The sequence below is a fragment of the Felis catus genome, chromosome A2 (assembly GCF_018350175.1).
Source record: "Felis catus isolate Fca126 chromosome A2, F.catus_Fca126_mat1.0, whole genome shotgun sequence".
In the NCBI taxonomy this organism is placed as follows: Eukaryota; Metazoa; Chordata; class Mammalia; order Carnivora; family Felidae; genus Felis; species Felis catus.
In genome coordinates this window covers 25,094,828-25,121,234 of record NC_058369.1, presented here as the reverse complement: position 1 = coordinate 25,121,234, position 26,407 = coordinate 25,094,828, and the positions used below count along the sequence as shown (strand labels likewise).

At 43.2% G+C, this 26,407-nt stretch overlaps 1 protein-coding gene across 8 annotated transcripts in view; it reads left to right on the top strand.

Annotated features, from left to right (window-relative positions):
- ARHGEF3 (Rho guanine nucleotide exchange factor 3) overlaps positions 1–26,407 on the top strand; it is a 310,006-nt gene that overhangs the window by 92,996 nt on the left and 190,603 nt on the right. For 6 of the 8 annotated variants that reach the window (XM_045051706.1, XM_023249855.2, XM_045051707.1 and 3 more), the window contains one exon: positions 4,180–4,246. The exons of the other annotated variants lie outside the window; for them this stretch is intronic. In XM_045051706.1, the coding sequence (XP_044907641.1) occupies positions 4,180–4,246 (67 nt within the window). The remainder of the gene's footprint in view (positions 1–4,179; positions 4,247–26,407) is intronic. 8 annotated transcript variants of the gene reach the window in all.

Sequence of the window (26,407 nt, the reverse complement as noted above, 5' to 3'; positions counted from 1 at the left end):
AGCAAAGCAGTCTACATATTCACTTCTGAAACCCATACTCTTAGGAGTTGCTCTGGAAACGGTCACTAATCCTCTTCTCAGGGTGGTGGAAAAAAGTTGTATTCATTTCCATGTGGTGGGAAATACATTCTGCTGCTGACCCTGAGGTTATAAGCTCCTGAGCTTATTCTGTTTGATTCCAGCCACACACACACTTCTGAAATTTGAGATCATTCCCTAAATGCATCTTGAATCCTGACTTGTTGCTCCTCCTGTGGGCATTTCTCCATGTGGACAGTGTTTCTAACTTTTCTTCCCAGTCTTTCCTTCAGTTGTAACCTCCTTCCAGCCAAGAAGCTGTCCCTCCTGTGTCAATGGTTTCTCTCCTGCTTCACACCCACCCCTGGCTTCCCGTTGGTCCCTCCGCAGAGGTGGATGGTTGTTGGTCAACGTCGTTCCCCTGGCATCTGCAGGATGGGCTGTGCTTCTTAACCACGTGTGCACACACCGTGCACAGACCTGGCTCACATCAGGGGTCCAAGGACTGAACACACTATAGATAACTTCTCCCAGCCCTGTTAGGAGGCCCAACTGTGTACCTTCGTGTCTTGGAGATCTGTAGAACCAAGTACCTGTTTCTTACTTGGACTTTTGCTGACAGTGCAAAGAACTTGATTCCTTTTTTTTTTTTTCTTTAATAATTTCTTAAGTTTATTTGTTTTGAGAGAGGGAGAGCGCACAAGTCAGGGAAGAACAGAGAGGGAGAGAGAGGCAATCCCAACCAGGCTCCACACTGTCAAGCACAGAGCTGATGTGGGCTCGAACCCACGAACCGTGAGCTCATGACCTGAGCCAAAATTAAGAGTCAGACGCTCAACCGATGAGCCACCCAGGCTCCCCAAGAACCTGCTTCTGAACACAAGAAATGGGACACCTGGATGGCTCAGTCAGTTAAGTGCCTGACTTCAGCTCAGGTCACGATCTCACAGTTTGTGAGTTCGAGTCCCGTGTTGTGCTCTGTGTTGATAGCTCGGAGCCTGGAGCCTGGAGCCTGCTTCGGATTCTATGTCTCTCTTTCTCTCTGCCCCTATGCTGCTTGCACTCTGTCTCTCAAAAATAAATAAACATTAAAATAAAAATTAAAAAAAAAAAAAGAATGCCCTGGATTGACAGATTCACTCTGATCCTTTTTCTTTGCCTATGAGGCTTCTAAATTTGAGATCCTACTAAGCTGGTCCCACAAGAAACCCCCAGGCTACATTCTCCCAGGAGCATGTTCTTCCCTCTTTAGCGGGACTTCTCTCTATATGCGAGGGGCTACATCCTCTGAATCTAGAGTCAGACACATCTGGTTATGAATCCCAACTGGGCTGTGTGACTTCTCACATGTGGTTTAACCTCTCTGCAGAGGTTAAACAGATGAGGTTTTATCTCATCTGTAAAATGGGGTAATAATAATATCCCCCGTTATACCATAATATTATATGACAATATTTTATGACACAAAGTTACATTATTTTTTAAAGTTTATTTATTTATTTTGAGAGAGAGAATGCCCGCAGGGGAGGGGCAGAGAGAGAATCCCAAGCACACTCTGTGTTGTCAGCACAGAGCCTGATGCAGGGCTTGATCCCACAAACCATGAGATCATGACCCGAACCAAAGCCAAGACTTGGACGTTTAACTGACTGAACCACCCAGGTGCCCCCAGAGTTATATATTTTATTTAAAAGTATATAATGCTGGGGTGCCTGACTGGCTCAGTCAGTAGAGCATGTGACTCTTGATCTTGGGGTCAAGCCCCACTTTGGGTGTAGAGCTTACTTTAAATAAAAAAATATTTTTAAAATAAGTATCTAATGCCATTATAATATGTTTTATATATTTATATATATATATAATAGTGTAACACATGGCACCATTATAACACTATTTGTATGTCATGTATTAGCAGAGTACTGTAACATAACATAATAACCTATCTTATTGCGAGACTTAGATTATGTAGGCAAAGTGCCTAGCACAGACCCTCGCACATCCTTGGCATAATAATCACTGCTGATTGTTGTGATCATAATTTTCTGTAAACCACACCATATAAAACAGGGGAACATTCACTTGCAGTGTTCTAGTATACGTTGTTGCTTTGGAAGCAGTGAAGCTCATCAAATCATCAGGAGAGCAAAGCCCAATTATAACCGGGGAGAGGAGGGAGCAGTATCCAGGGAGATGTTTTGTTAAATTCTAAGTTTTTTTCTTCCCAAAGGAGAAATGCTTTTTTAGAAGAACTTAGACCAACATGTTACTTAATAGAGAAGAGTATTAAATCTAAATAACCACCCACATGCTCTGTTTGTCTTGAGATGTTATTAGCCTGGGTTTTTATTGTTGTACGTGTGGGTGAGGAGGAGGGTGAGGCAGGAGTGAGGCTGGATATAAAGATACAGCAGGTGGGAGTTCCCATCTGTTTCGGTGAGTTGTCCCAGCTTTTCTGTGTCAGTCCTGTGCCCCTGGTCGAAAGCTTTTCTTTGAGCCAGAATTTGGGAGGAAGGGGAGGGGATCTGTGCTGACATCTTTTAGAACTTAGCAGTGATAGAACTGGATTTAGAACCCTCATCTCGTCTTGACCATGTTCTGGGTATTATTTCTTCTGTTTTGCCCATAAGAATATGAAACCTCGTGCTCAGGGTCACACAGCTAGTAAAACACCACGGGATCTGAGATTAGACAAATGAGATTAGAATCCTGATTTTACCTGCATCACTTAATATCCCTAGGTCTCTGTTTTCTTACCTATTAAATGGGTACAATGAGAACCCTAGCTCGCAGTGTGAGAGTCAATGAGATTAACTCTATGAAGTATTAGCATGTGCTGTTTTAAGTACTCCATGGACATTAGCTGCTGCTGTTATTATAATTACCTTGCATATTGCTTATCTATCTCTTTCCTATGGTAGAGCCTATCAAGACTTTTCCTCAAGCCTGATACGCTGCAGGGTGCAGTGGTCACTTCTGCCTTGTGTTACTGCTGACTATGGCACAGAGGTCGAAGTAAAGGCGTGACTGTCACGTGAAAAACCAACACCACCTCTTTGGTTCATCACTGACTAAAACTCCAGGGAAAGTCCAAGATGGACGTTTCTCAGGGATGCTTTTCAGTGAGGTGGTACCTCAAGCAAACATGAAATTTGAATTTCCGTGTTGACAGACACAGCATTTTTGGGAGGAGTAACTTATTGCTCCACAAACACATTGTAAAAGGTGTCCCTGTGGGCATGTTGGCAGCTACCACATTGGATTCACTCTTCAGGACAGAAGTAAGGTGTCCCTGGTGTGCCTGAAGCTGCCCAGCCACGCCACTGCTTCTTTCCATCCCTGTACCGTGTCCCCACCTCCTGTGCTGAGCCCACCTCTGTCACATCTAAGGAGATTGCTTCACGTGGAGGGATTAATAGGTGAGGAAACCAGTTCCGACTGGTTAGGCAGCAGCTACATGTCCTGTGGACGGTCCATGTACCGTCCCCCTGAAAGTCTGGAGCTCCCGTGTGGCCTGCACCAGGGAGAATTCCAGGCTCGGCTGGAGCTGTAAACACCACCTGATGGCATCCGTTTGGGAATTGTTTGTGTGTGAGAAATGAAGATCAAGATAGGGAGCTTGGTCTGGCTTTTTGATTGCATCCAGGTTGACTTTTAGATTAGATTTTATTTTTTTTTTATTTTTTTTTTCAACATTTATTTATTTTTGGGACAGAGAAAGACAGAGCATGAACGGGGGAGGGGCAGAGAGAGAGGGAGACACAGAATCGGAAACAGGCTCCAGGCTCTGAGCCGTCAGCCCAGAGCCCGACGCGGGGCTCGAACTCACGGACCTCACGGACCGTGAGATCGTGACCTGGCTGAAGTCGGACGCTCAACCGACTACGCCACCCAGGCGCCCCTAGATTTTATTTTTTTAAGGGTGAGGGCTTGACTATTTCTAAGGGACTCTGGAGCTTTCCTCCTGGGGGACTAGGAAGGGGTTTGGAGTGTGTTTGGCTGCTACGGATGGCCGAGCTGTAAAAAGCCTGGCTGCTGCGTCTGCCTGGGCCATTTCTCCAAGCATCTCTTTCTGATAAAGCTACATCGGAAGTGGGTGATTTCCTCTGAGTCTCTAACCCATGAGTAATGAAACACATTGTCTTGTCTTTTCTCCTCTTCTAGGCCTAGGCGGATTCTGCAAAACAGCTTCCCTATGTTCCCCTCCCCTAGAGCCTGGAATTTCAGAGGGGTAAGTGTTTCCCCGGGAGTGCTCCCTGCTGTTCTATACCCCGTTCTGGCTGCTCCAGAGAGGATGCTGTTGGGGGTGGCTTTACTAATCCGTCTTTGCCAAGAAAGCTGGGTTTTAGCATTTGGAGGAATCACGGTCAGCGGCTGTGGCTCAATTAAAAAACGTGAGTGGCCCAGTAAGCACCCGCCAGTGTCCATTTGCCCTGGAAGGTCTCGGGAAAGCACCTGATGAAGGAGCCAAGTCAGGGTTGATGGGCAGGCGGGGGACATTGTGCCCATTTTCTTGGGAACCTGCAGGGGCCCAGTGCATAATGAAGAAAAAAGAAATCGGAAATGTACAGTCTGTTAATATGTAGATTTATGACTTCATGGGGAGCTTTGTTTTCCAGAAGAGAAGCCTGTAAGCTCTGAACAGATTTTAAGGGGAATCATAAAAATCTCCCAATCATAAAGCCACAGACCCTTAGAAGTGTAGAAAGGGTCAGATCTAACCTCCTCTTGATGCAAAGTTCTCTACCTTAACATAATAATAATAATAATAATAATAATAATAATAATAATAAATTATATGGAAGCCTGCTGTGTGCTAAAATGAATTCTAGCTCTAGCCTCAGGAAGAAGACCCTGGCCTGTGTAAAGAATGCTCAGAGCTCTGTTTCACGACCTGGCGTTTGCATGTGTCATTCCTTCTGCCTAGAGCACTTCCTGTGCTGTCCAGCCCTGCACTCCTACACACACTGAAGCTGCCCCACTGGCTTCTTCCCTTGGGTCTAAGTCTTGATATCACCTCCTGTGGGAAGGCAAGAGCTGAGGCGCTCCCGTAGACCCCTGCACTCTCTTCTCATTGATAGGATGAGATTGTTAGTTAGTGCTTACTAAAACGTTAAGATTGGAAGCTCTAAGCATCAGGTGTGGAGGAGAGACCTTGTATTTCTCTCTTGTTCACTGCTGTCTCTCTGGGCCTAGCACATACATGCTTAATTAATTTGTTGAATGTATAAACAGATCTTTCACATCCATCAGACAAAAAATCGACTTCAGGTTGTGTTTCGAGGTCATGTCTTTGGTCTTTTCAGCACTGTTTTTGCTAGTTCAATTCACCTTTGGTATCTTACATAGATCTCAGCCATTTTCCCCAAGTGTCTTACTGAAAATAAATATAGATCATGGCAGTATTTTAACTAAGGGTACAATATGCTTTTCACCAAGTACAAAGAGAAATGCGTTGACCTCTTAAGGAGATGTGCATGTCTTACTGAACGTAAACTGTGTGTCTCCTAAGTTGTTTATGGTTTTGTGGATAAGGTCCCCATTTCTCCAAGTGTGTTCAGTTGGATGATCATAACCATTAGGTGGAAAAAAAAACCTGTGTGGTCAAATAACCTTGGGGCACACTGAGAGCACCTAATTAAATATGCTCACCACTGTGAGACTTCTCAGAGCCTTTGATGTGTTGCCGTGCTTAGAGACTACATTAAAGAGAGTTGATGGAGTTGGTGGCATTTCCCCATTGCCAATAAATCCTTTGTTGACAAGGCAGTTTGTACACACTTTGGAATAGTTGACATTTATTGTCAATTTTGAGCTATAGAGAAATTGGACCTTCTATGAGCAAGTTGGCCTATTTGAAGGCATTTATTTTCCCTCCCTCTCTGGTGTCCCTTCAGCACACCCTAGCCTTCCTTCTGATTCAGCAGTGGTCACTAGTCAAGTACTGGGGTACATCTAGGGTGACCAACCACTCAAGTTTGCCTGCGATTGCCCCTGGGTTTAGCACTGGAAGTCCCAGGTAAACTGGGACAATTGATTACCTTACCTGTGGCCATAAGACCTCTTCAAATGTCTTCCCTTGAAAAATGCTTTGTAAGTTTTTGAGCACAACTCTGTTTTACAGAAATTGCTGCTCAGAGGAGCCTGTTAGATACACACTTGGTTTAAGTGACCCTTTGATACTCTCACCCCTGCATGGTAGTATTTAAAATTAGGGAATCACTGCAGAAGAACAAACAAACTGTCCCTGGACAATTGCAACCAAATAGATGACAGAATCTTTTTTTTTTTTTAACGTTTATTCAATTTTGAGAGACAGAGTGCAAGCGGGGGAGGGGCAGAGAGAGAGGGAGACACAGAATCCAAAGCAGACTCCAGGCTCTGAGCTGTCAGCACGGAGCCCGATGCCGGGCTTGAACCTGTGAACCATGAGATCATGACCTGAGCCAAAGTCAATAGTCAGACGCTTAACTGACAGCCACCCAGGTGCCCAGCTGTGGTGTTTATTTTGGTCCCGTGTCCTTGCTCTGATTTTTCCTGGCCCATGGGGCTTATTGGTAAAGTTAGACAAGCTGACATCAAGATATGCCAGAGGGAGATGGTCTGGGGCCTGATAATTGCCAGACTGGCCAGATTGATCTGTCTCCCTCTTGGAACATAATCATCCATGACATCGAAGGGTTAGGAGGGAACCCCACCAAGTGGAAACGCCCTTACTCCCAGCCAGGCTATGCTTTGTAACCATCGTTATCGTAATTGGAAATGAAGAACAAGAAGCACCCAGAATGCCAGAATGAAGACATTTGAGGCATTATCTAGCTGATACATTTTCTATAATGAAATGTGACTCCCAGGCTTGTTAGACTGAGCTCTGCATGCTGTCCTAGGGCAGGGCATGTTTTTTGTGAATGCTTTATTTTCTTCTTTATTAAGAAAGGAAGTTTTTAGAATCTGTGTGCTCGTGAATTTCCCATATTTATATGCGTGGCAGAGGAAACTATTGTAAGCATTTGTAATTCCATTCCTGTTTGGCTTATAAAGAATAAAGATCCTGTGTTAGTTTGCTTATGCCGTGGGCATTTGTAGATTTTGGGGGTGGGGTAGGGAGAAGTGTTGGGGAGAGATGGATGGTAAAAGGCAAGGGGAAAAGGAACCACATCACTCTGGATGAGAAGCCAAGTGGGAGACATGTGAGGGCTAAGGAGGGAGCCGGGGACAGGGCCCGAGGGAAGAGAGGGAGTGGTTGGCATCTTAATAAGGAGTTTGGAAAAAAGATGAGATGTTTCAAAATAATTTTAAGGAAAATCTCACTGAATGAATTGTATTGTAACCCCCTCCTTGTCTTCCCTGGAAACATTCACTCCAGATCTACATTACTCCTCAAGGCATTAGGAGTAGGGTTTATGGTTTTCCTTTTGGGGGTTCTGGGATTTTGGCTGAGGAGAGGTTCAGGAAGAGCTGGTGGCCCTTGGATGACATTCTTCCTACCTACCAAGTGATTTAGCCCTTTTAGAAGTTGTCGTTATTAAGTGCAGGCTGGGTCTCTTGGTTCCCACGCTCATCTAAGGAGACAGAGGCCCTTGGTGCTACCAACCCTCCTGATTCCCCCATCTTCCTGGGCAAGGGGTGATGCCGTGTCTGTCTCTCACCAGACCCATGGGTGCTGTACATACACTCATGGAGAGAAGCCAAGAGGATGGTTTGGGTGGGGGCAGTTCTAGAGGGAACATTATGAGTAAAACCAGAACAGAATGATGAGAATAAGAAGATGGGACCCTGGGAGGTGGGACCCTGGAGTACTGTTACTAAGTGCTTCCATCAGGTGCTCACTGCACATCTGGTCCCCATCTGATTGGGACAGTGCTGAGCTCAGAATTTCCACCCTTCCTTATGCAAATATTTGCTACAACTCCTCCAGTTAGCTGAGAGAGGGAGGGAGGGAGGGAGGGAGGGAGGGAGGGAGGGAGAGAGAGAGAGAGAGAGAGAGAGAGAGAGAGAGAGAGAGAGATACAGGAAGGAAACTCTCCCTAGGAGTGTGAAAATATCAAGAGCACAACTCCTGCCCTTGGAAATACTTAGCAAGACTTACTGCTACATACAAGGCATTGTTTAGGTGTCACAACTGAGATTTCAATTAAATATCAGCCAGATTCCATGGCTGTGCTTATCTTGTCTCTTTCTCTAAGTGCCTGTTCTTTACTCCTGCCTAGGCTATTTGGGAAGAAATTTCTAGACTTTGAGGCTTTGGAAGAAACTTTGGACATTGTAGCCGACCTTTTAATTTTCAGTTGTGGAAAACAAGGCCTTGTGTATTAGTGGGGACTCTTTTGGTTAAAAGTGATAGAAGCTCCATTAAAACTGGCTCAAGTGGAAAGGGAGATTGTTTGCCTCATGTGACTGAGGGAAACTGAATGGGTGGGCTTCAGGGTATCCAGCGGTATCCAGGGGTGCTCTCTCCCAGCTTTGTTATTCCTGGGGTATGGATCTTATCTTACATACTCCATGTGAACTGCTTTGGGAAGAGAGGATGACCACAAACAACCACTCCTTTCCAGAGAAAAGAAAGATGCTTTTGATTCCAGGGTCTATGTATGAAATCCCAGCGTAGGACTCTGATTGCCCTGTCTTGGCAAATAGTTATACCTTGGCCAGTCACGGTAGTCGAGAAGATCAGACAGGCCTTGGTCACCTGTTCCTCCTGAGGGAGCTAGGTGGCCAGGGTTTTGTTACTGGCCACCTAGGGGTAGAGAAGCCACTTGAGGTAGAGAAGGGTCATTTTCTCCAAGGCCAAGTTTGCTACTGTTACAAAAAGGGGGTCTGGTTTCTACACAGACAGGAAATAATGGGGACCGCTCCTAGGGTCACTCGAAGTAGAGGGATCAGAATTAGAACCGTATTTCCAGGCAGAGGGTCCTATGCCTGCTCTGTGCTGCCTTGACACATCCCAGGTCCTGTGCTTGGAAGGAAGTGCACAAAACTCAGTGTAGTTGAATGTTTCTTGAAAGCCAGGCTGAAATGTTCCAAAATTCACAACTCAGTAGAGGGATAGTCAAAACATATCTGGCCAGGCCAGTGTTTAATGTGACCTTACTGTGTCTACCCTGCAGAAGAAGGCAGCACAGCTTTCTCTTTTCCTGCAGCCTCAGTTTGTACATTTACTTCCATTTATTGACCATCAGCTCCAGGCCAGGCTATGGCAGCCCTGCATGGTAGATGTATTTATTCCCATTTCAAGGTTGAGGAAACTGAGCCTCACCATGTGCTAGCTTGCCTAAAATCTCAGCTGTGGTAAGTGACAGAGCCAGGATTTGAACCCAACACTGTCTGTCCCCAAGCCATTAGAGCATATTGCCTCTTTAAAACAAGGCTGATGACACATACTTTATCTTCAAAGGAAATTAGACATGAAGATTTTTTTTTTTTCAAATGCTAGAAACAAGTTGAGTATTCTACGATAAACCTTTTACTGCCCAGAATCCCTTTAAGTTCCCTTCTCCTCCTTTGGGCTTAAGTTTTTGAAGTTTATTCATTTATTTTGAAGAGAGAGGGAGAGAATCTCAAGCGGGCTCATGCTGCCAGTATAGAGCACGACTTGGGACTTGAACTCACAAACTGTGAGATTAAAACCTGAGCTCGAAATTAAGAGCTGGACCCTTAACCAACTAAGCCACCCAGGCACCCTGGACTTTATTTTTTAAAGGTTTAACCTTCGCTGCTATATTTATGAAAAATATACTTTGCCTTTGTAATGATGAGTACAATTGTAACAGTTCCCTTAATCCTAGGGAATTAGCCCGTAGCATTAACTTAGGTTATACCAGGCACTGTGTTGAGTGCTTTATGCTGATATTACTTCCCAGAAAAATCCCAAGATAGATGTTGTTTGAGCCTCACCCTCATTTTACAGATGAGGAAGTAGAGTAAACATACGCTAGAGTAAACAGTTTTCTATCACTGCATAACAAATTACTGCAAATTTAACAGCTTGTAACCACAACCCTTCACTAGGTCACAGCTCCACAGGTCAGAAGTCTGGGAGTGATGTGCTGGGTTCTCTGCTTAGGGTCTTACCAGACTGGAATCAAGGTATCGGCCAGAGTGGGGTCCCATCTGAGACACAGAGGCCTCTTGCAAGCTTATTCAGCTTATTGGGGGAATTCAGTTCCTTGTGGTTGTAGGATGGACGTCCCCGGTTCTTTGCAGGTTGTCAGCTCGGAGTGGCTCTTAACTCCTAGAGCCCCTTCTCGGTCCTTCCGTGTGTTGTCTTCCATCTCTGAAGCCAGCACGAGAGAATCTCCCTCACAACAAATGCCTCTTATGCTTCACATCTCTCTGACTTGAGGAAGAACCCAGTTCCTTTTAAGGGCTCACCAGATTAGATCGCCACCCAGATCATCTTCCTTTACATGATCTAAAAGTCAATAATTAGTAATGTAGCCATGGGGTGATACTTCATCACATTCTCAGATTCTGACTGCACTCAGGGGAGGGGATTGATTATACAAGGTGTGCCCAGTAGGGTCTGGGGGCTTGAGGAGCCTTGCTATAATTCTGCCCACTGAAGAGAGGTTTAAAAGTGGAGGGGTGCCTGGTGGCTTAGTCAGTTAAACCTCCAACTCTTGATTTCGGTTCAGGTCATGATCTCATGGTTTGTGAGTTCAAGCCCCGCATCGGACTTCACGTGGACAGTGTGGAGCATGCTTGGGATTCTCTGTCTCTCCCTCCTCTCTCTGCCCCTCCCCTGCTGGCCTTCTGGTGCCCCCACTCTCTCTCTCTCTCTCTCTCTCTCTCTCAAAATAAATAAATAAACTTAAAAAGTGGAGCAGGTTGTTCAGGGTCACATGACAGCTAAGTGGTGGAGGTGGGATTCTAACCTCAGCTCACCTCATTCCAAAGCCCATGTTCTTTGCCAGTACCTTTTGGGAACTTCTCTTCAGTACTAAGTTACTAACTTCCCTCATATACAAAGGACTCTTGCAAAGCAATAACACAAGTTTGAAAACTCAACAGGAAAATAGTTGAAGGATATGAGTAAATAGCACAGAAGAGAAAACACATATTACAAGTAAACAAAGTCAAGTTGTTCATTCTAACTCATACTTTAAACATATTTTTAAATGACAAAAGAAATAAAAAAAAGACACTGACATAATGTGTCACATTTATTTAGCTCTTATAATATGTTAGCTACTGTTCTTAGTCCTTTGCATGTCATCACACCCCCAACAACTCCATCTGACAGATGGACTATTATTATGCCCATTTTCCTGATGGGCAAACTGAGACCCAGGATTTTAATTACACAACTCCAAGGTCTCATAGCAATAAAGTGGTAGATTCTGCTTTGGAACCTGGACAGCCTGTGCTCTCAGCCACTTAATTGTTCAAAGTACAGATGGTGCAGAAGTATATAATGTAAAACTCCATGTTTAGGATTAAACCGGGATTAAAGCAAACAAAAATAACAAGAATGAAACCCCCTTTATAGGAAGAGAATATATTCTTATATACACAGAAAAATGTCTGAAGGAATATCACCATTGACTGACAACCTGTTCCTGTGGTAGTTACATGTTTTTGGTAATGTCTGAATTTCCGGGAGAGAGAGAGAACACATATTGCTTTTATAATTAGCAAAAACACTAACACTTATATCAGTTAAAATCAAACACCCTCCACAACGAAACCTTCCGTAAGCAAGAGGAGGCTTATTTTAAAACCTCCTGGGGCTGGGGCGCCTGGGTGGCTCAGTCAGTTAAGCATCTGCCTCTTGATTTCAGCTCAGGTTGTGATTATCCAGTTCGTGGGTTCAAGCCCCACATTGGGCCCTGTGCTGAAAGCATGGAGTCTGCTTGGGCTCCCTTTTTCTCTGCCCTTCCCCTGCTTGTGCTCTCTGTCTCAAACAAGTAAACTTAAAAAAAATATACAAAAGCTTCTGGGGCTTAGAAAACATCAGAGTGCATCACTGAACATGTGTTGTGGCAAAACATCTAGGGGCTGATCAAATCTGGGCACACAGAAGAGGCAGGCACCTGCTGAGCTGGGCTGCAAGACATTTGCCTACACCCTGCCTCACCGTCCTTACCTCCCCACCCCCAATAGTCAGTCTAGAGGCTGCCTCTCAGGGTGAGAAGTTTTACTGCCCACCACCTCTGGCCTCTGGACAGCCAAACTCTTGAGTTTGGTGGACAGTCCTTGGCAGTCATAACAAAAGCATAAATGGTGAAAAGGCACATGCTTTGAGGGTGCAATGCCGATCGGAAACTTCAGACAAGACACATTTCACAGTGTCAGGTCCTTATCGGCAGAATGGGGACAATAATGCCGTCTTCTCAAACCTTGAGACTTGGTTATAATGGGTGTAAAGTGATCTGAATAATAATGCCTCCGTGTAGTTAAGTGTGCAGAAAATATTGGCTCCTTGTAATTAGAGTTCTCTTACACCTGAAATGACTTTCCTAAATATGTGTGTTTAAGAAATGCCTTTTCTGTGTGCGGTGCCCCCTCAAAAGGAAAAACTGACTGTGTCTGGTTTCCGCTTGGCCCTCTTGCCTCATTTCCCTTCAGGCAGTGGAGAAGCCAGCTCGAGAGCAGCTGCTGACACCTGTGAGGAAAAGTCCCCATCATCTTCAGTCTGCTGACAACAATATGCCAGGCAGACTGAAGCTCAGTTTTAGATTCGCAAGTAGTTTCTTTTCTTGCTCACATGTGAGGTCTGTGGGACATAGTGGCTTTTCTGACAGTAGCGCAAATTCTGAACTTTGGAGGCAGAATTTATAGATGCCTTTGCTTATTTTATGTAGTTATCTGTTCAGTTATTCCCTTTTTGTGTTCCAACATGGTGTAGGGTAAAAGATAATTTTGATTGACTTGGTTTTCTGGGTTAAGAAATCTTAGATGCAGGTAACAGAAACTCAACTCAAATTAGCTTCAATAAGGAGAGTTGTTGTTGTTGTTGTTGTTGTTGTTGTTGTTGTTTTTTAATTACAGAGGTCTGGGGAGTATCTTGTGGAATACAGCGAGGCCTTAGAAGCCACTGGAACCAGGCACCAGGAGCCTGGGAGGGTTTCCAACTCCTCTGTTTTTGCTGCATTTTCTCTGCAGACTGACTTCTTCCATTTTTCTGTGCTGTGGAAATGCAACCATCTGCAGAGACCAGCCTCTTCTTGGCTCAGAACCAAAATTGCTAGGGAGGGGTTTTGATTGGCCCAGCTTGGGTCAGGTGGATACTCCTGGACCAATCAGCAGTGGCCATGGAGTAGGGTCCTGCTGTACCACTGTGTTGGCTCCTATACTAACTATAGTGATGTAGGGAAGAAGGGGGCAGCTTCTGGAAGAAGGTGGGAGGCACTAGGCGGATACTAACCATTCTTGTCTGCAAAAGTCTCCCTCTCCTCCTATGGTAGAGGATAGTCATACTGATTCCCAGGGTCTGGCCCTCAGGTGGACAAAACTAACTCCTTTTCTTTAATATTGGGTAGAAGGAAGCAGTCCTTTTAGTTATTTTGGTTTTTGTTTGTTTGTTTACTCTTTATTTATTTATTTCGAGAGAGAGAGGGAGCAGGGTAGAGGCAGAGAAAGAGGGAAAGAGGGAATCCCAAGCAGGCTCCACACGACCAGTGCAGAGCCTGACCCAGGGCCCAATTTCATGAACAATGAGATCATGACCTGAGCCAAAATCAAGAGTCACACCCTCAATTGACTGAACCACCCAGGTGCCCCTTGTTTTGTTTTGTTTTGTTTTGTTTCGTTTTGTTTTGTTTTGTTTTGTTTCAACCATGACAGTCTGATCTGGGAACAAGAATAGACTACTCATAAGACATAAAATGTAAGTTTTCTGGATTCATTGAAATAATAGCAGATTCTGGAAAATTGTGTTCTGAAATGTCTTATGGCTGTTTCTATAATACTGGAAAGTGTTGGAGCTTAGTGTTGGGCTTTAAATAGAAAATAGCCCAAATATCAGCCTCCATATTCTTTGTAGTTTGTCAAAGTTATGACTTTTCATGGAGCTTTTTATCTTTCATTATAATCAAATTTAACCTTTATTACACAAATAGTATCAGGGCAGTGATCTTGTCACCTTCAAAATGTCCTGATGCTATTTGCAGATGTGGGAGGTGATGGTAATGTTGAGAGCCAAGGGGATACACCTATTTGGAAAATCCCTTTCCTGAAGCTGAACCCTCCCACTCAGTTTTCCTTTCCCCCTCCCTGTTAGATTTTATTTTATGTTTCCTGCCCACATGAGAAACTGGGGATGGGAATTAAAACCTTTTGCATGGGTGTTGGTAAAGGTCTTGTCACTGACTTTTCTTCTCTCCTGTTGACTTCTTCCTCTTCAGAGTCAATGGCCTGTTTAATGGATTGAACTTGGTTTAGTTCATTGTGACTCTAAACAACATGTCCCTCCCACCCGGCCTTTCAAGTGCTCAAATCACACTGTCCATTAAAACAATTGAAACGCACAATGAGAAGCAAAGGGTAAAAGATGGAGTAAGTGAACACACTGCAGAGAGGATGTAGGCAGGATGGAAGGATCTCACCTGAATCCAGGGGTCCACAATGCCAATATATCCTTTCTCTTTCTCTACTGCATTGGCCTTCCCTACTGATGATGTGGTTGATGATGATGATGATGCAGAGTTGAAGTTCAAGCAAGAGGCCCACAGACTGAAGGTGCCCTGGGCCAAGGAGACAGACTTCTTTCTCAAAAGAAGGGACAAGTATACCTGGCCAAAGATACCAGTTTTGGGGGGAAGAGAACACATGGAGCCAGAATGAGTATCTCTAATGGGGTAGCCAAATTAAAGTCTTATTATGTATGTTAAGTGCTCATATGTATTTAGTGCCTCTGTATATTTAGTACCTCACCAGTCTCATGCATACTTAGCGCATAACAAACATTTAGTAACCATGTGCTTCATGAATGTTAGGTTCTTTTGTTCCCTCCACCCTTTCCTATCTGTTTGCCATACACATGTTCTACCTACTAACCACTTGTTTGTGTTTAAGACAAACTGAAATATTTCTATTATTGAAGATAAGTCTTACAAACTTCTCTTCAGTAATTGAAATAAATATTTTCTAAAAGCATTGCTTCTTACAACTTGATTACATAAGGCCCATTTTTAGATGTGCTGCCCTACATAAGCCTAATGATGAAAATTCTTCTCTTACTTGGTTTTCAGGCCTCCCACATTTGTTCCCCTACTTAGGCTCTCTTCTGCCATTCAGCTCTGGAAATCTCAACGAACACAACTCCCGGGCCTGCCTTTTTGTGCATGACTATTATTGCTGACTTCCACAAGGTGCTGGCAGTAAAACCAGCTGGGTTTGATGCTGCAGTAGCAACGTGGACCACCAGTGCCCTGACCTGGTTAAATGCACATTCAGGAAGGAGGAAATGTTCTGTGCAGAACGCTTCCAATACACGATGTGTTTTTGTATCCTTAGGGCTGATTTGACCTAACATCTCATTTAGAAAAAAAAAAAAGAAGAGAAATGTGGCTGATTACTTTTTTTTAGGGACAGATGAAGATTTATTTAAAATCACAGCTCTGATTTGAGGAAGGTGCGATGGCGTGGTTACAGATATGCATTTCATTAACACCGGTTCAACCAAACCTGTTCATTGAAAAGGGGCTAGGGAGAGAACTTATGGCTCATTATTAGATGGGATGGTGAACCTGCTGTCCTCCTTGTCAGTCCCAGTGACGAGATGGTGATTCCAGACCTTGTTGTGGGCTTTTTGGGTAGCATGCTCCCTGAAAACAAGCAACACTTACCAGGGGCTAAACTGAAGATGTATGTACAACATTCGTTCTAGCAGTGGAGTAGGAACAATTGAGTGTGTTTATTGAGAGAAGGGATGTCAGGCTTTACCTGGTACCTTTTTAAGGGGTTTCCATGATTATTTTTCCTCCGTGTGTTATTTTTTCAACTTTTTGTTATGAAAAATTTCAAACATATGGGAAGTTGAGATATACCTGCAATGAAGGCCCACCATCTGAAATCAACAATCACTAACTTTTTGCTCTATCTATCTAGCTGTCTATAGATGTTTGTACAGTTTGGATTTATTTTACTAAGCCATTCAATTGCAGATTCCATTACCCTTCACCTCTAAATACTTCAATATATATGTCCTAAGAATAAGGAGGTTTTATTACTATAACATCAATATCACACCTAAGAAAGTTATTAATAATTCTTTAACATTTCCTAAGATTCATTCCACATTCAAATTTCTGCAATAGTCTTATATAGTTGGTACCCCCCCCCAAAACCATTCAAAAGTCATGCATGGCATCTGGTTGGATTTTTTTAAACCTAATTGAGGACTACGATTTTATTTTCTTACTATGTTTTTTAGTCTTTTTTATTCTTTTTTTTTTTAATTTTTTTTTCAACGTTTTTTAATTTATTTTTGGGACAGAGAGAGACAGAGCATGAACGGGGGAGGGGCAGAGAGAGAGGGAGACACAGAATCGGAAACAGGCTCCAGGCTCTGAGCCATCAGCCCAGAGCCTGACGCGGGGCTCGAACTCACGGACCGCGAGATTGTGACCTGGCTGAAGTCAGACGCTTAACCGACTGCGCCACCCAGGCGCCCCTAGTCTTTTTTATTCTTAAATACTCCCCTCATCACCTTCCCCCTCTTTAAAATGATGTTGACCTTTTGAAAAGACCAGTCCAGTTGCTTATGGAATGTGTCTCACATTTGAATTTATCTGGTTGCTTCCTTATGATGTCATTTAACTTATTCCTCTGTCCTTTATATTTATAAAGTGATAAGTCTAAAGACCTGGTTTTGGGCAGGAAAACATACTAAGGGTTGCCAGCTACTTGACACGTTAAGAGGAACACAACGATGGGATGTTTGTTATAAACGGTGCTAACTTGCCAGACAGGATAGATGCTGAGGCCTAGTCTCTGGGGAGTGATTCCACTGTAGATTCCTTGGTGGATATTGTTAATTAATTAATTAGTTAATGTCAATCCTCCTTTCTGTATTTTTTAAAAAATTTTAATTCCAGTATAGTTAACATCCAGTGTTATGTTAGTTTCAGGTGTACAATATTCAACCATTCTGTACATCACTCAGTGCTCAACACAATAAATGTACTCTTAATCCCTTGCACCTACCCCTCCCCCCTCCCACCTGCCCTCTGAGAAGCATTAGTTTGTCCATGGTGGATATTTTAGGTAGAACTTTTGGCAAAAAAACAAAAAAACAAAAAACAAACAAAACAGACGCTTGTTCTACTACCTCCAGAGAAGTGCTGTTCAATTAGAGAATATACAGTTGCAGGAACCCAGGATTTATCTCTGTGGTTGGTTTCATTTTTCCTTTCTCTGCCTTCCCCTTCTGATGTGTAGGTCCTGCTCCCAGTGTCTTCTCCATGCATGTGGCACTTTGGGGTGGTCTGACCAAACCTGACATGATCTCTCTCCCACAACTCACTGGGGACTCTCAGGTGCCCCGTCCCCAACTTCCTAAGAAAATTCTGATCACATCAGGTTGTCTTTCTTGGACTGGACCTCACAGGTGATGGGCAGGCTGCTGGCCAGCTCTTAGAAGGACTTCCCTCTCCCTTGGTCCAGTCATGTGTGGCCAGGGGGTCAGGATCAAATGGATCTGCCATTCACCAGTGTGGGTAAGTGACTAACTTCACTGAGATTCAGAGTCCTCACCTGAAAATGTGTCTAGCTCATTGGGTTCTGATGAGGATTGAGTGAAATAATTCATATCAAGCATTTAGCACCGGGTCTATGAGATAGTAAGTGCTCAATAAACACTTTTTTCTCCTCTGCTACTACGACTTTTATGTTCACTGAGCAGGAACTGTGGGCAATGCTGGGGACAGTGGGGCAGATTCCCTGGAAAGAGAATGTGAGGAAGATAACACCAAAACATTTCCAGGATAGTAGAAAAACTTTCCATTCATCTACGATTTTTCCATGTTATAGAGTGATCATTTCAGGCCCTGGCTTGTGGTAGACAGAGTCTGGAACATTTGTTTTTTGCATGTATGTGCCATTAAACAAACAAACAAAAAACCCCCAATATACTTGATGTATATGGGAATAGGTACTGATTTACAGGAGGAAAGAAAATTTCTTACATAAGAAAACTATTGAATGAATTTCAAATGTAGTCTTCATATATTCTTGAACATTCTAATGTATTCCTTCTGACAGGTATTGACTAAAGTCAATACAATACCTGTGAGAAGGAATACATAGTAATTATAGTAATTATTCTACAGTAATTCAGATCTTATGTGTCTTGTGAAGTTTGGCAGTGGGTTTAGTTCTTAATTTATTTTGCTAGCATCTCTCTGTGAGGGGTGTCTCTCTGTATTGTCACAGGCTGGTACATCGAACTGGCTGTTCTTGGCTTCTTAACCATGGCACCTTAGTTGCCCAATGAAAATATCTAACAAATGTTGACATTCTTCTCATGTTTGTGGTTTTGATTGCATTTTTATAACTGGGAAAAATTATCATTATGTTTTGAAGGATAAAAGATTATTTTGATATTGAGGAAACATTTGAAATCATTGACCTCAGCAGGTCAGTCTAAAGATTGGAAATTTTTCAAGGTGTTGTTTTTCACCTACGGATTTAATCAGCCTTTTAAAAAGTGGTAATTTGGGGAGTGCCTGGGTGGCTCAGCGGTTGAGCATCGGATGCTTTATTTTGGCTCAGGTCATGATCCCAGGTTTCATGAGATCAAGCCCCGCATCAGGCTCTGTGCTGGGCATGGAGCCTGCTTCAGATCCACTCCCCCCCCCCCCCCCCACCTTTCAACAAGTGGCAATTTGAAATGCTAATGAGGGTATTTCAGGATGGATTCTCTCGCAGGTGTTTAGCGGCATTATTATTTGATCATCTTTCTGGAAAGCTGTTTGTGTCAAGAACCATAAACGTATTTATGGCCATTGGCCCCAATAATTCCACTCCTGGGAATCTATCCTGCAGAAGTCACCAGACATGTGGATTAAGATTTATGCACAGAAGTGTTTAGTGCAGCAATCATTATAATGATAGAAAGAAGTGGGAAAAGTCTAAATGTCTGATAATGTGGGCAGTTGGTGAGTTGTGTCTTATCCTTATGAGCATGTATTATACAGCCATAAGGGGTTGTTGAGGAAGAGTGTTATTCAATGAAAATGTTTAGCATGTTTTTAAAAGCAGGAAATAAAATTGTATATAGAGTAATGATTCTGCTATAAAAAAATTAAACATGCCAAAATATTAATAATGATTTCCTCCCAGTAAGTGAGTTTGAAGGGACATTTTTTTCTTTGTTTTGTTTTTTCCAAGTTTCTACAGGGTGTGTACATATGTAATTTTCATAATCCAGAAGAAAAATTGAGGTGAGGAGACAGATATGTGAACTGTAATTTTGGAGTGGAGTTTTAGGTTTAAAGGTTTAAGAAGAAAAATCATCCCAGTAGGCCACAGGAATAAATCGAAGTCAGAAATTCAATGAATTTGCCTAAATCCTGTGGCTATTTAAGATGGAATTTTAAAATAAGGCATCTGTTTATGGAGGAGTTTCAAATGTGAGAACTGGGCGAAGGTGAACTTGGAGGAATTTTGTCTTCCTTTTCTAATAACAACGAATCCATAAATCTTACTTGGATGTTTGAGAGGGGAGGAAAGCATCTTAATAAGAATGAATACTATGTACTCAGCCAAGAAAGAAATCATCCCCCAAAGAGTTAATATTCCAAAGAATTAATAGGTAACTCAATTGCTTCTTACTAAGTTGGGGTCTATTATGTTGATGGGTTCTGGATGATAGCTTGGGACACTACTTTGGAATATCACTTTGGGAAAATTAGAGAAAGATGTTTAATATGGCAACCTGTGTATTCTTTCTCTTTGGTTTAGTTTATTATTGAAACTCAGAGGACTACAGATTGCAAGGTCGGCTTAGTAATTTGGGGGTCAAAAAGATACTGGCTTTTTAAAAATACCCTTCCCCCTGCAAAGTATTTTTGTTGTCTTACAAGAGTTAAATTATTTGTTTTACGAGTAATTAAATCAAACATGTTTTTCTTGGGCCATACCTTTGCCAGGCATGTATGTTTGTCGCCAAATTCTAAAACTTCTCAAGGAAAGAAAAAGCTTGAGTTTTAGACCAGAATAGTGCTTTCAAGTCTGCATTATTGGTACAAATAGGCAAGATTGACTGTTCTTGAAATGTAATAAAACCTGCTGCCTATTCTTACGGTCTTGATGTCATATCTTTTTTCCTTCTTTTTAAAATATACCCATCTCATTATCCAGAGTGACTAAGAGGCTCTGCGTATGTGCCACTAAAATACTTGTCCTCGATTCGCTTTTCCTTTTGTTCTGATATCCATTGCTTAGGAAGTGACTTCCCCATCTTGCTTCATGAGTCATTCTGACGTGGTACCCCAAACTCCCTCATCGATCGTGCCTCCTACTTGAATATCATCCCTCTAATAAATGCTCATTTCCCTTCCTTGTCCACTTGCATTTTTTTTTCTATTTTAGAGTTTTGGCTTAAAGACTAATATTGCCTATTACATCTCTTGTGTGTTGTTTTATGTTATTTAGTGGTATCAAACTTCTTTAATATATTAAGAAATATTTCCACTAGCCAACTCAAAGGGCAAATGTCAAAAAAGTGCATAAAAATGGACAAGTGGACACGAACAGGAAAGAAACAAAATCCTTACTGTGAAATAGTAAATAGACAATGCAAGTAAGCGAATTAATTTGGTTTTATTTGTTCTAGTTACTTATTCCAAAAATTGGTATCTCCATGTGTGTTTCTGGAAGAAACACAAAGTTGGCTTTCTGGGTGTTCTCTCCTTAGCTGCCTTCTGTTTCTTACACTTAACACTGGTTTTATTTCTACAAGAATTCAGTCTCAAAATCTCTGGCTTGGCAATGGGAGGAGATAAAAACATTTTTACCTGTTAGTTATGTTTATTTAAACAAACTCATGCAACTATTGTTGCTTACAGTCACTGGGCTTATTTCTGCTGGCCTGGCAGAGTTTATGTTGGCAATGGTAAGGAGATGCTATCAGCAATTCATTGTGTACTGTTTGCGTAACGGGACTGGACAGCTTGCTTCAGCCAGTTTTTTTAAAAATGCATCGGATTAGTTGAATGATTTTATTAAGGTGCCTGTCTGGTTAGGAAGTTGCAGTCTGTAACTAATGACGAAGTGCTCGAGTCCCTAAGAGACCCTCAGCCACAACTGATAGACTGGGTTAACAGGTTACTCAGCTTCTAGAACATACCATACCGGCAGTGGGCTGGCCACCCTGCTGAATGGGAGACAAGCATCAGTGAATGAGAACATTGGCAAAGGCAAGATCCCCAGCTATGTTGTCCTTTGATGCCTCAGGTCCTTTGAACCTTAGAGGATCCAGGGCTATTCCAGAAACTTCAGCCAATGGAAGATCTTCTGGGTTTTCCTCAGTTAACAGCATTTAACAACGTTTTCCTTGAGGAACAGTCATCCTGTTAACCACCAATGAGATAACTTGAAACAGGAACCTTAAAGATACCTAGTGCTTGAGTTTACTTCTTTGCTCTTAAAGTGAAGTCACTCCTTGACTCCATGACCATAGAAGCATAGAAAATACGAATTTTTTCAGCCTAAGCCACTAGCATGTCTCCCAGCAAAGATTCTCAAAGTGTGGCCCATGGGGCAGTAGCAGAAATAGCACCTGGGAGCTCATTAGAAATGCAGACTCTTGTAGCACCTGGGTGGCTCAGTTGTTTAGGCATCTGACTCTTGATCTCAGCTCAGGTCATATTCTCAGGGTCGTGAGTTCAAGCCGCACATTTGGTTCCGCGCTGAGTATGAAGCCTACTTTAAAAAAAAAAAAAAAGGAGTAGAATCTCAGGCTCTACCCCAGACCTGAATCAGAATCAGCATTTTAACAGGCTCCTCAGCTGATGTGTGGCACAGGAAGGTTTGAGAAACACTGTGATTATTTTTTTTTTATTTTTTTTAACGTTTATTCATTTTTGAGAGACAGAGCATGAGTGGGGAAGGGGCAAAGAGAGGGAGACACAGAATCCAAAGCGGCTCCAGGCTCTGAGCCATCAGCACAGAGACTGATGTGGGGCTTGAACTCACGAACTGCGAGATCATGACCTCAGCTGAAGTCAGTCGCTCAACTGACTGAGCCACCCAGGCGCCCCAAGAAACACTGATTCTTAGGGCAGTCTACATTTGGCTTGCAGATACTGTCAGCGCAATAGAGGTTTCATGTGAAAGTCTTCGGTCAGGATTTGGGGGTTATGGAAATTGACATGTGGTTTGTCCTCTTCCTCTACTAAAAGAAAGTAGAGCCCTGGTGAATTCCAGTTAACCAGTACTCAGGACTCTAGCCACTTAGTACAAATCCTTCTGTGATTCGGATATAGTAAAAGTGGCCAGATGCAGGGTTGAAAATTCTGGTAACCCCACTCTCCTCACTGTACCATCCTTCCACCCCTGGGAGTACCCAAATCATAACATTCTTTGTCCATGGAAAGGTCCTACTGGAATTCTCCCTCTGATGCAGATGATGTATTTTTTTTTTCTCATAATGTGCCTTTCACTGATCTAGTAGGTGTCCTGTGTTGTCCTGGGCAGCTGGACCACCACGCCCTGACATGTGACTCATAGGCAAGACAGCACTATGTGATAAAAGAGGTCGGGGGGAGCGGTCCATTCCACCTCTGGGCACTGAGGCCCGTGTGTTATGTAATGCATTTCCTGACTTTAATTATTTACCGGTCTTGCCCTGCCTGTCCCCTGTGCTGGCTACTATTTGCCTTGTTCTGCAACAGAGGAATTTGACCTCTCCAGGGTTTAAATCTCACTCAACCCTGCTATTTCTCAGTATGGTTTTTCCTCAGATGGCAGTTCGCTGGGGGCAGAGGCAGATTTTCCAAACTCCACTGTGGCTCAGGTCATCAAGTATGTCTTCATATAGAGAGAGATTTGGGCAGAGGCTAAGCTGATTACAGGGCTCAAGTGAGGCCCTGAACACATTTCAGATTTGGAATGCAAATTGTTGTCTGCAGTAATTATAGCTTGTGCCATGGCCCTGCTCGGCCCCCATGGTCATTATCCTGGTGCAGAATAAACAGCTTTGTGCTTTCAGAGTGGGAGGTAATGAGGGGGAGAGGGGCGCTTGAGAGACATTAAGGGTGTTTCAGAGCCCATCCACAAGTCTGAGTAGGTGTAGGACAGACCCAGATGTGTGTTGGGATGCCAACCGCTGACAAACTCTGTGACCCATGGACCAGGAATTCAACCTCTCTGAGCCTCAGTGTCCTCCAGTCTTTGCCTCGGAAGGTTGCCATGGTGATGAGATGGTGATGATGTGATGAGCATTCATCATGGTGCCTGACACCTGGGAGGTGCTGAACGAGTGGGAGTTTCATGGCCTAGCAGGTGCCATAAGGGCAGGGATCTGTCACACCCTTCTTAAAAGGCAATTCCCACACACACATCAGTTACCCCTTCATCCTGCAGAGGGACTATGGTGCCTCCTTCTCATGCTTCACAGGTGTGCAGAATTGACAGAGGCTTAGAGTACTGGTTTTGGGTCAGACCTCCTGCAGGTGAGTCTAGCTGTGTACCCTTTGCAGTTTGATTAACATCTCTGAGCCATGGGATTTCTTGTTTGTAAAATAGACATCATAATTGTGTATGATTTACTGTGTTGTGGGGGGAGATTATCTGTGAAAAATGCATGTAAAGTTGAATGCCAGTACTTGACTTAATGTGTGATGGAGGTACTATTGCTGTCCCCTTTGCACAGGTGAGGAAATCAAGGTTTTAAGGACTGACTCCCCCAAGTCTGTGGCTCATGTGTGGTGGAGCCTAGACTCTGGCTCAGCAAACTGCCTATAAGTTTCACGTTAGTGTCAGTGTCACTGGCCTAAAGGTGTTCAGGAATCACCGCATGAGTATTGCCAGCAACTGCTCCCAGGGCTCTACCCCTCAGACCTCTCATTTTTGTTGACAAATTCTTTTATTTATTTATTTATTTATTTATTTATTTATTTATTTATTTATTTATTTATTTATTTAATTTTTGAGAGACAGAGAGAGAGGGGGGGGAGGCGTAGAGGGAGAGAGAGACAGAATCTTAAGCAGGCTCCATGCTGAGCATAGAGCCTGATGTGGGGCTCGATCCCATAACCCTAGAATCAGGACCTGAGCCGAAATCAAGAGTGAGACGCTCAACCAATTGAGCCACCCAGGCCTCCCGACAAATTCTTTCTCAAATTGGGTTAGAGTAGGTGATAATAACATTATTATTTACTGTATTACATAATGTTATGTATAATATAACATATTTCTATGTTAAATATAAATTTAACATTTAATTAAATGGAAATTTACATTTATATTAAAGTATAAATTTATATTGCCTTGTGTGGTGGATTCTCTTATTACCCCCATGTGACAGATGATAAAATGGAGGTAAAGAGAAGTTAAGTAAATCATCAGAAGTTACAGAGTAAGCATAGCACTGGGGTTTGAATTTGGGTTGTTTGACTCAAAATGTCTATTCCTAACCTCGGTGCTAAGCTGCTTTCATTGATTTCCAGTCTACTTCCCAGATGCTATGTGCCCGCCACCTTGGCTGGCCTTGGGGTTCCCAGACCTCCTCAGCCGCAAACGAGGGCCTGTTACTATGTGCTTGGCCTTACCTAGCCTCAGAGGGTGGTTCTGAGGACCCTTCTCACAAGCCCCAGGTGCTCATTCAACACAGGAGGCCATATGTGCCTCAACCTTGTACATTTTTAAAAAATAAAAATCAGCCTTTCATTTTAATAATGACACAACCCAGAGGTGAGGTTCCTGTTATCACACTGGGAGAATCTGGGCAAAGGTGATTGGAGTTGTAAAGTCAAGTGGCGGGGAATTCCTTCTTTTCTCCATAAATTACTGATGTGAGAGCTCTGTGTAATTTCACATTCTGGGAGAGAATGGCTGTGCTTAACTCCTGTTGGGAGAGGAAATTTATCTCACTTTTCATTCAGCAAGGAGAGGGAGTTAGGAATCATAGAAATGGAATTTTGTTGTTGTTAAATTCCTGGCTTTGAGCTGATATATATGTGTACTTTAAAATAGGAAATAAGGGGCAAAGACATATCACCAGTATTATATAGTCATGGCCCCTGTTCTTAACAAAAAGAATTGATATCTGGTCGTGTGTCTGTTCTTGCTGAAAATCTTGCTCTCGTTCGCCATTTTCCACAGGATACGGTTGGAATTTCTACCTTGGCTCCAACCTTCTCATCTCCCAGCCTTCATACCCCATCCCTGCCACAGCTCTTTAACCATCTCCCCACCTCTCTCCTTTGCTCTGGCTACCCTCTCCTCAGCCTGGCACCTCCTACACATCCCTAATGAACTGCTCCCATAGCTCTTTTGCTGGGGGGAACCTGAGAATTGTCCCTGGCTGCTTCCTCAGTGTCCCTGCTATTCCAAGCCATGGAACACAACAGATTGAGCAGCAAGCATTGTTTGCAGTTCTGCGTTCCTTCTGGCCCGTGAGTTCTCCTGTGATATTTTTGTATGCCCAACGCTTTGAGTACAGAGCTGGGCACTTTTCTGTTGAATGAAGGACCCCTGTGCCCTCTTTACACATGCCTGGCTGCGTTTCTTCCCTAAGCAGGGTCTGTGGATAATAGAAGAACCGGTGATAGAGCTGGAACATCAGGCTGTAGGCTCCATGAGAACGGAGTCTGTCCTGTTGCTGCAGAGTCTACACTGTGGTTGATGTTCGTTTAGTCGCTATCAGACAACTGCTTGAATGAACGCTGTGGTAATGAGCCATGTTACAGACCTACATTCAAATCCCTATCCCACCACTGCTGAGCTTGGACAACTTCCTTAACCCCTCTGAACCTGCTTCCTCATCTATATAAGCTAAGGATAATAAAAGTACCTATCTCATAGAGTGGTCATAGAATGAAATGGTTAATGTCTGGTGCATAGCAGGCTTCCAATCAGTGGTGGTTGTTAATGTTATTAATAATTAAATACATTAATCAATCACAGGATATATGCTGGAAAGAGAATCAACAGGGTGTCATTTAGAAGATGATGGGACAGGGGAGTGGGATCCATTAGGCAGCTTGGGAGGGAAGGTTTCCTGTAAGCTGGGACCAAACTATGAGAAGAATCCTGCTGCATTGTGAAGATTTGGAGGAAAGAGTTTTCTGGAGAACACATACAAAGGCCCTGGGGCAGGAAATATCTTGATGAGGAACAGAAAGTGTGACCAGAGCTTGGGAGAAGGAGGGAGAATACAATGAGGTAAGGTCTAGGGAGGAGACAGAGGCCAATTGATGTAGGGTCTTTTGGGCCAAGGGACAGT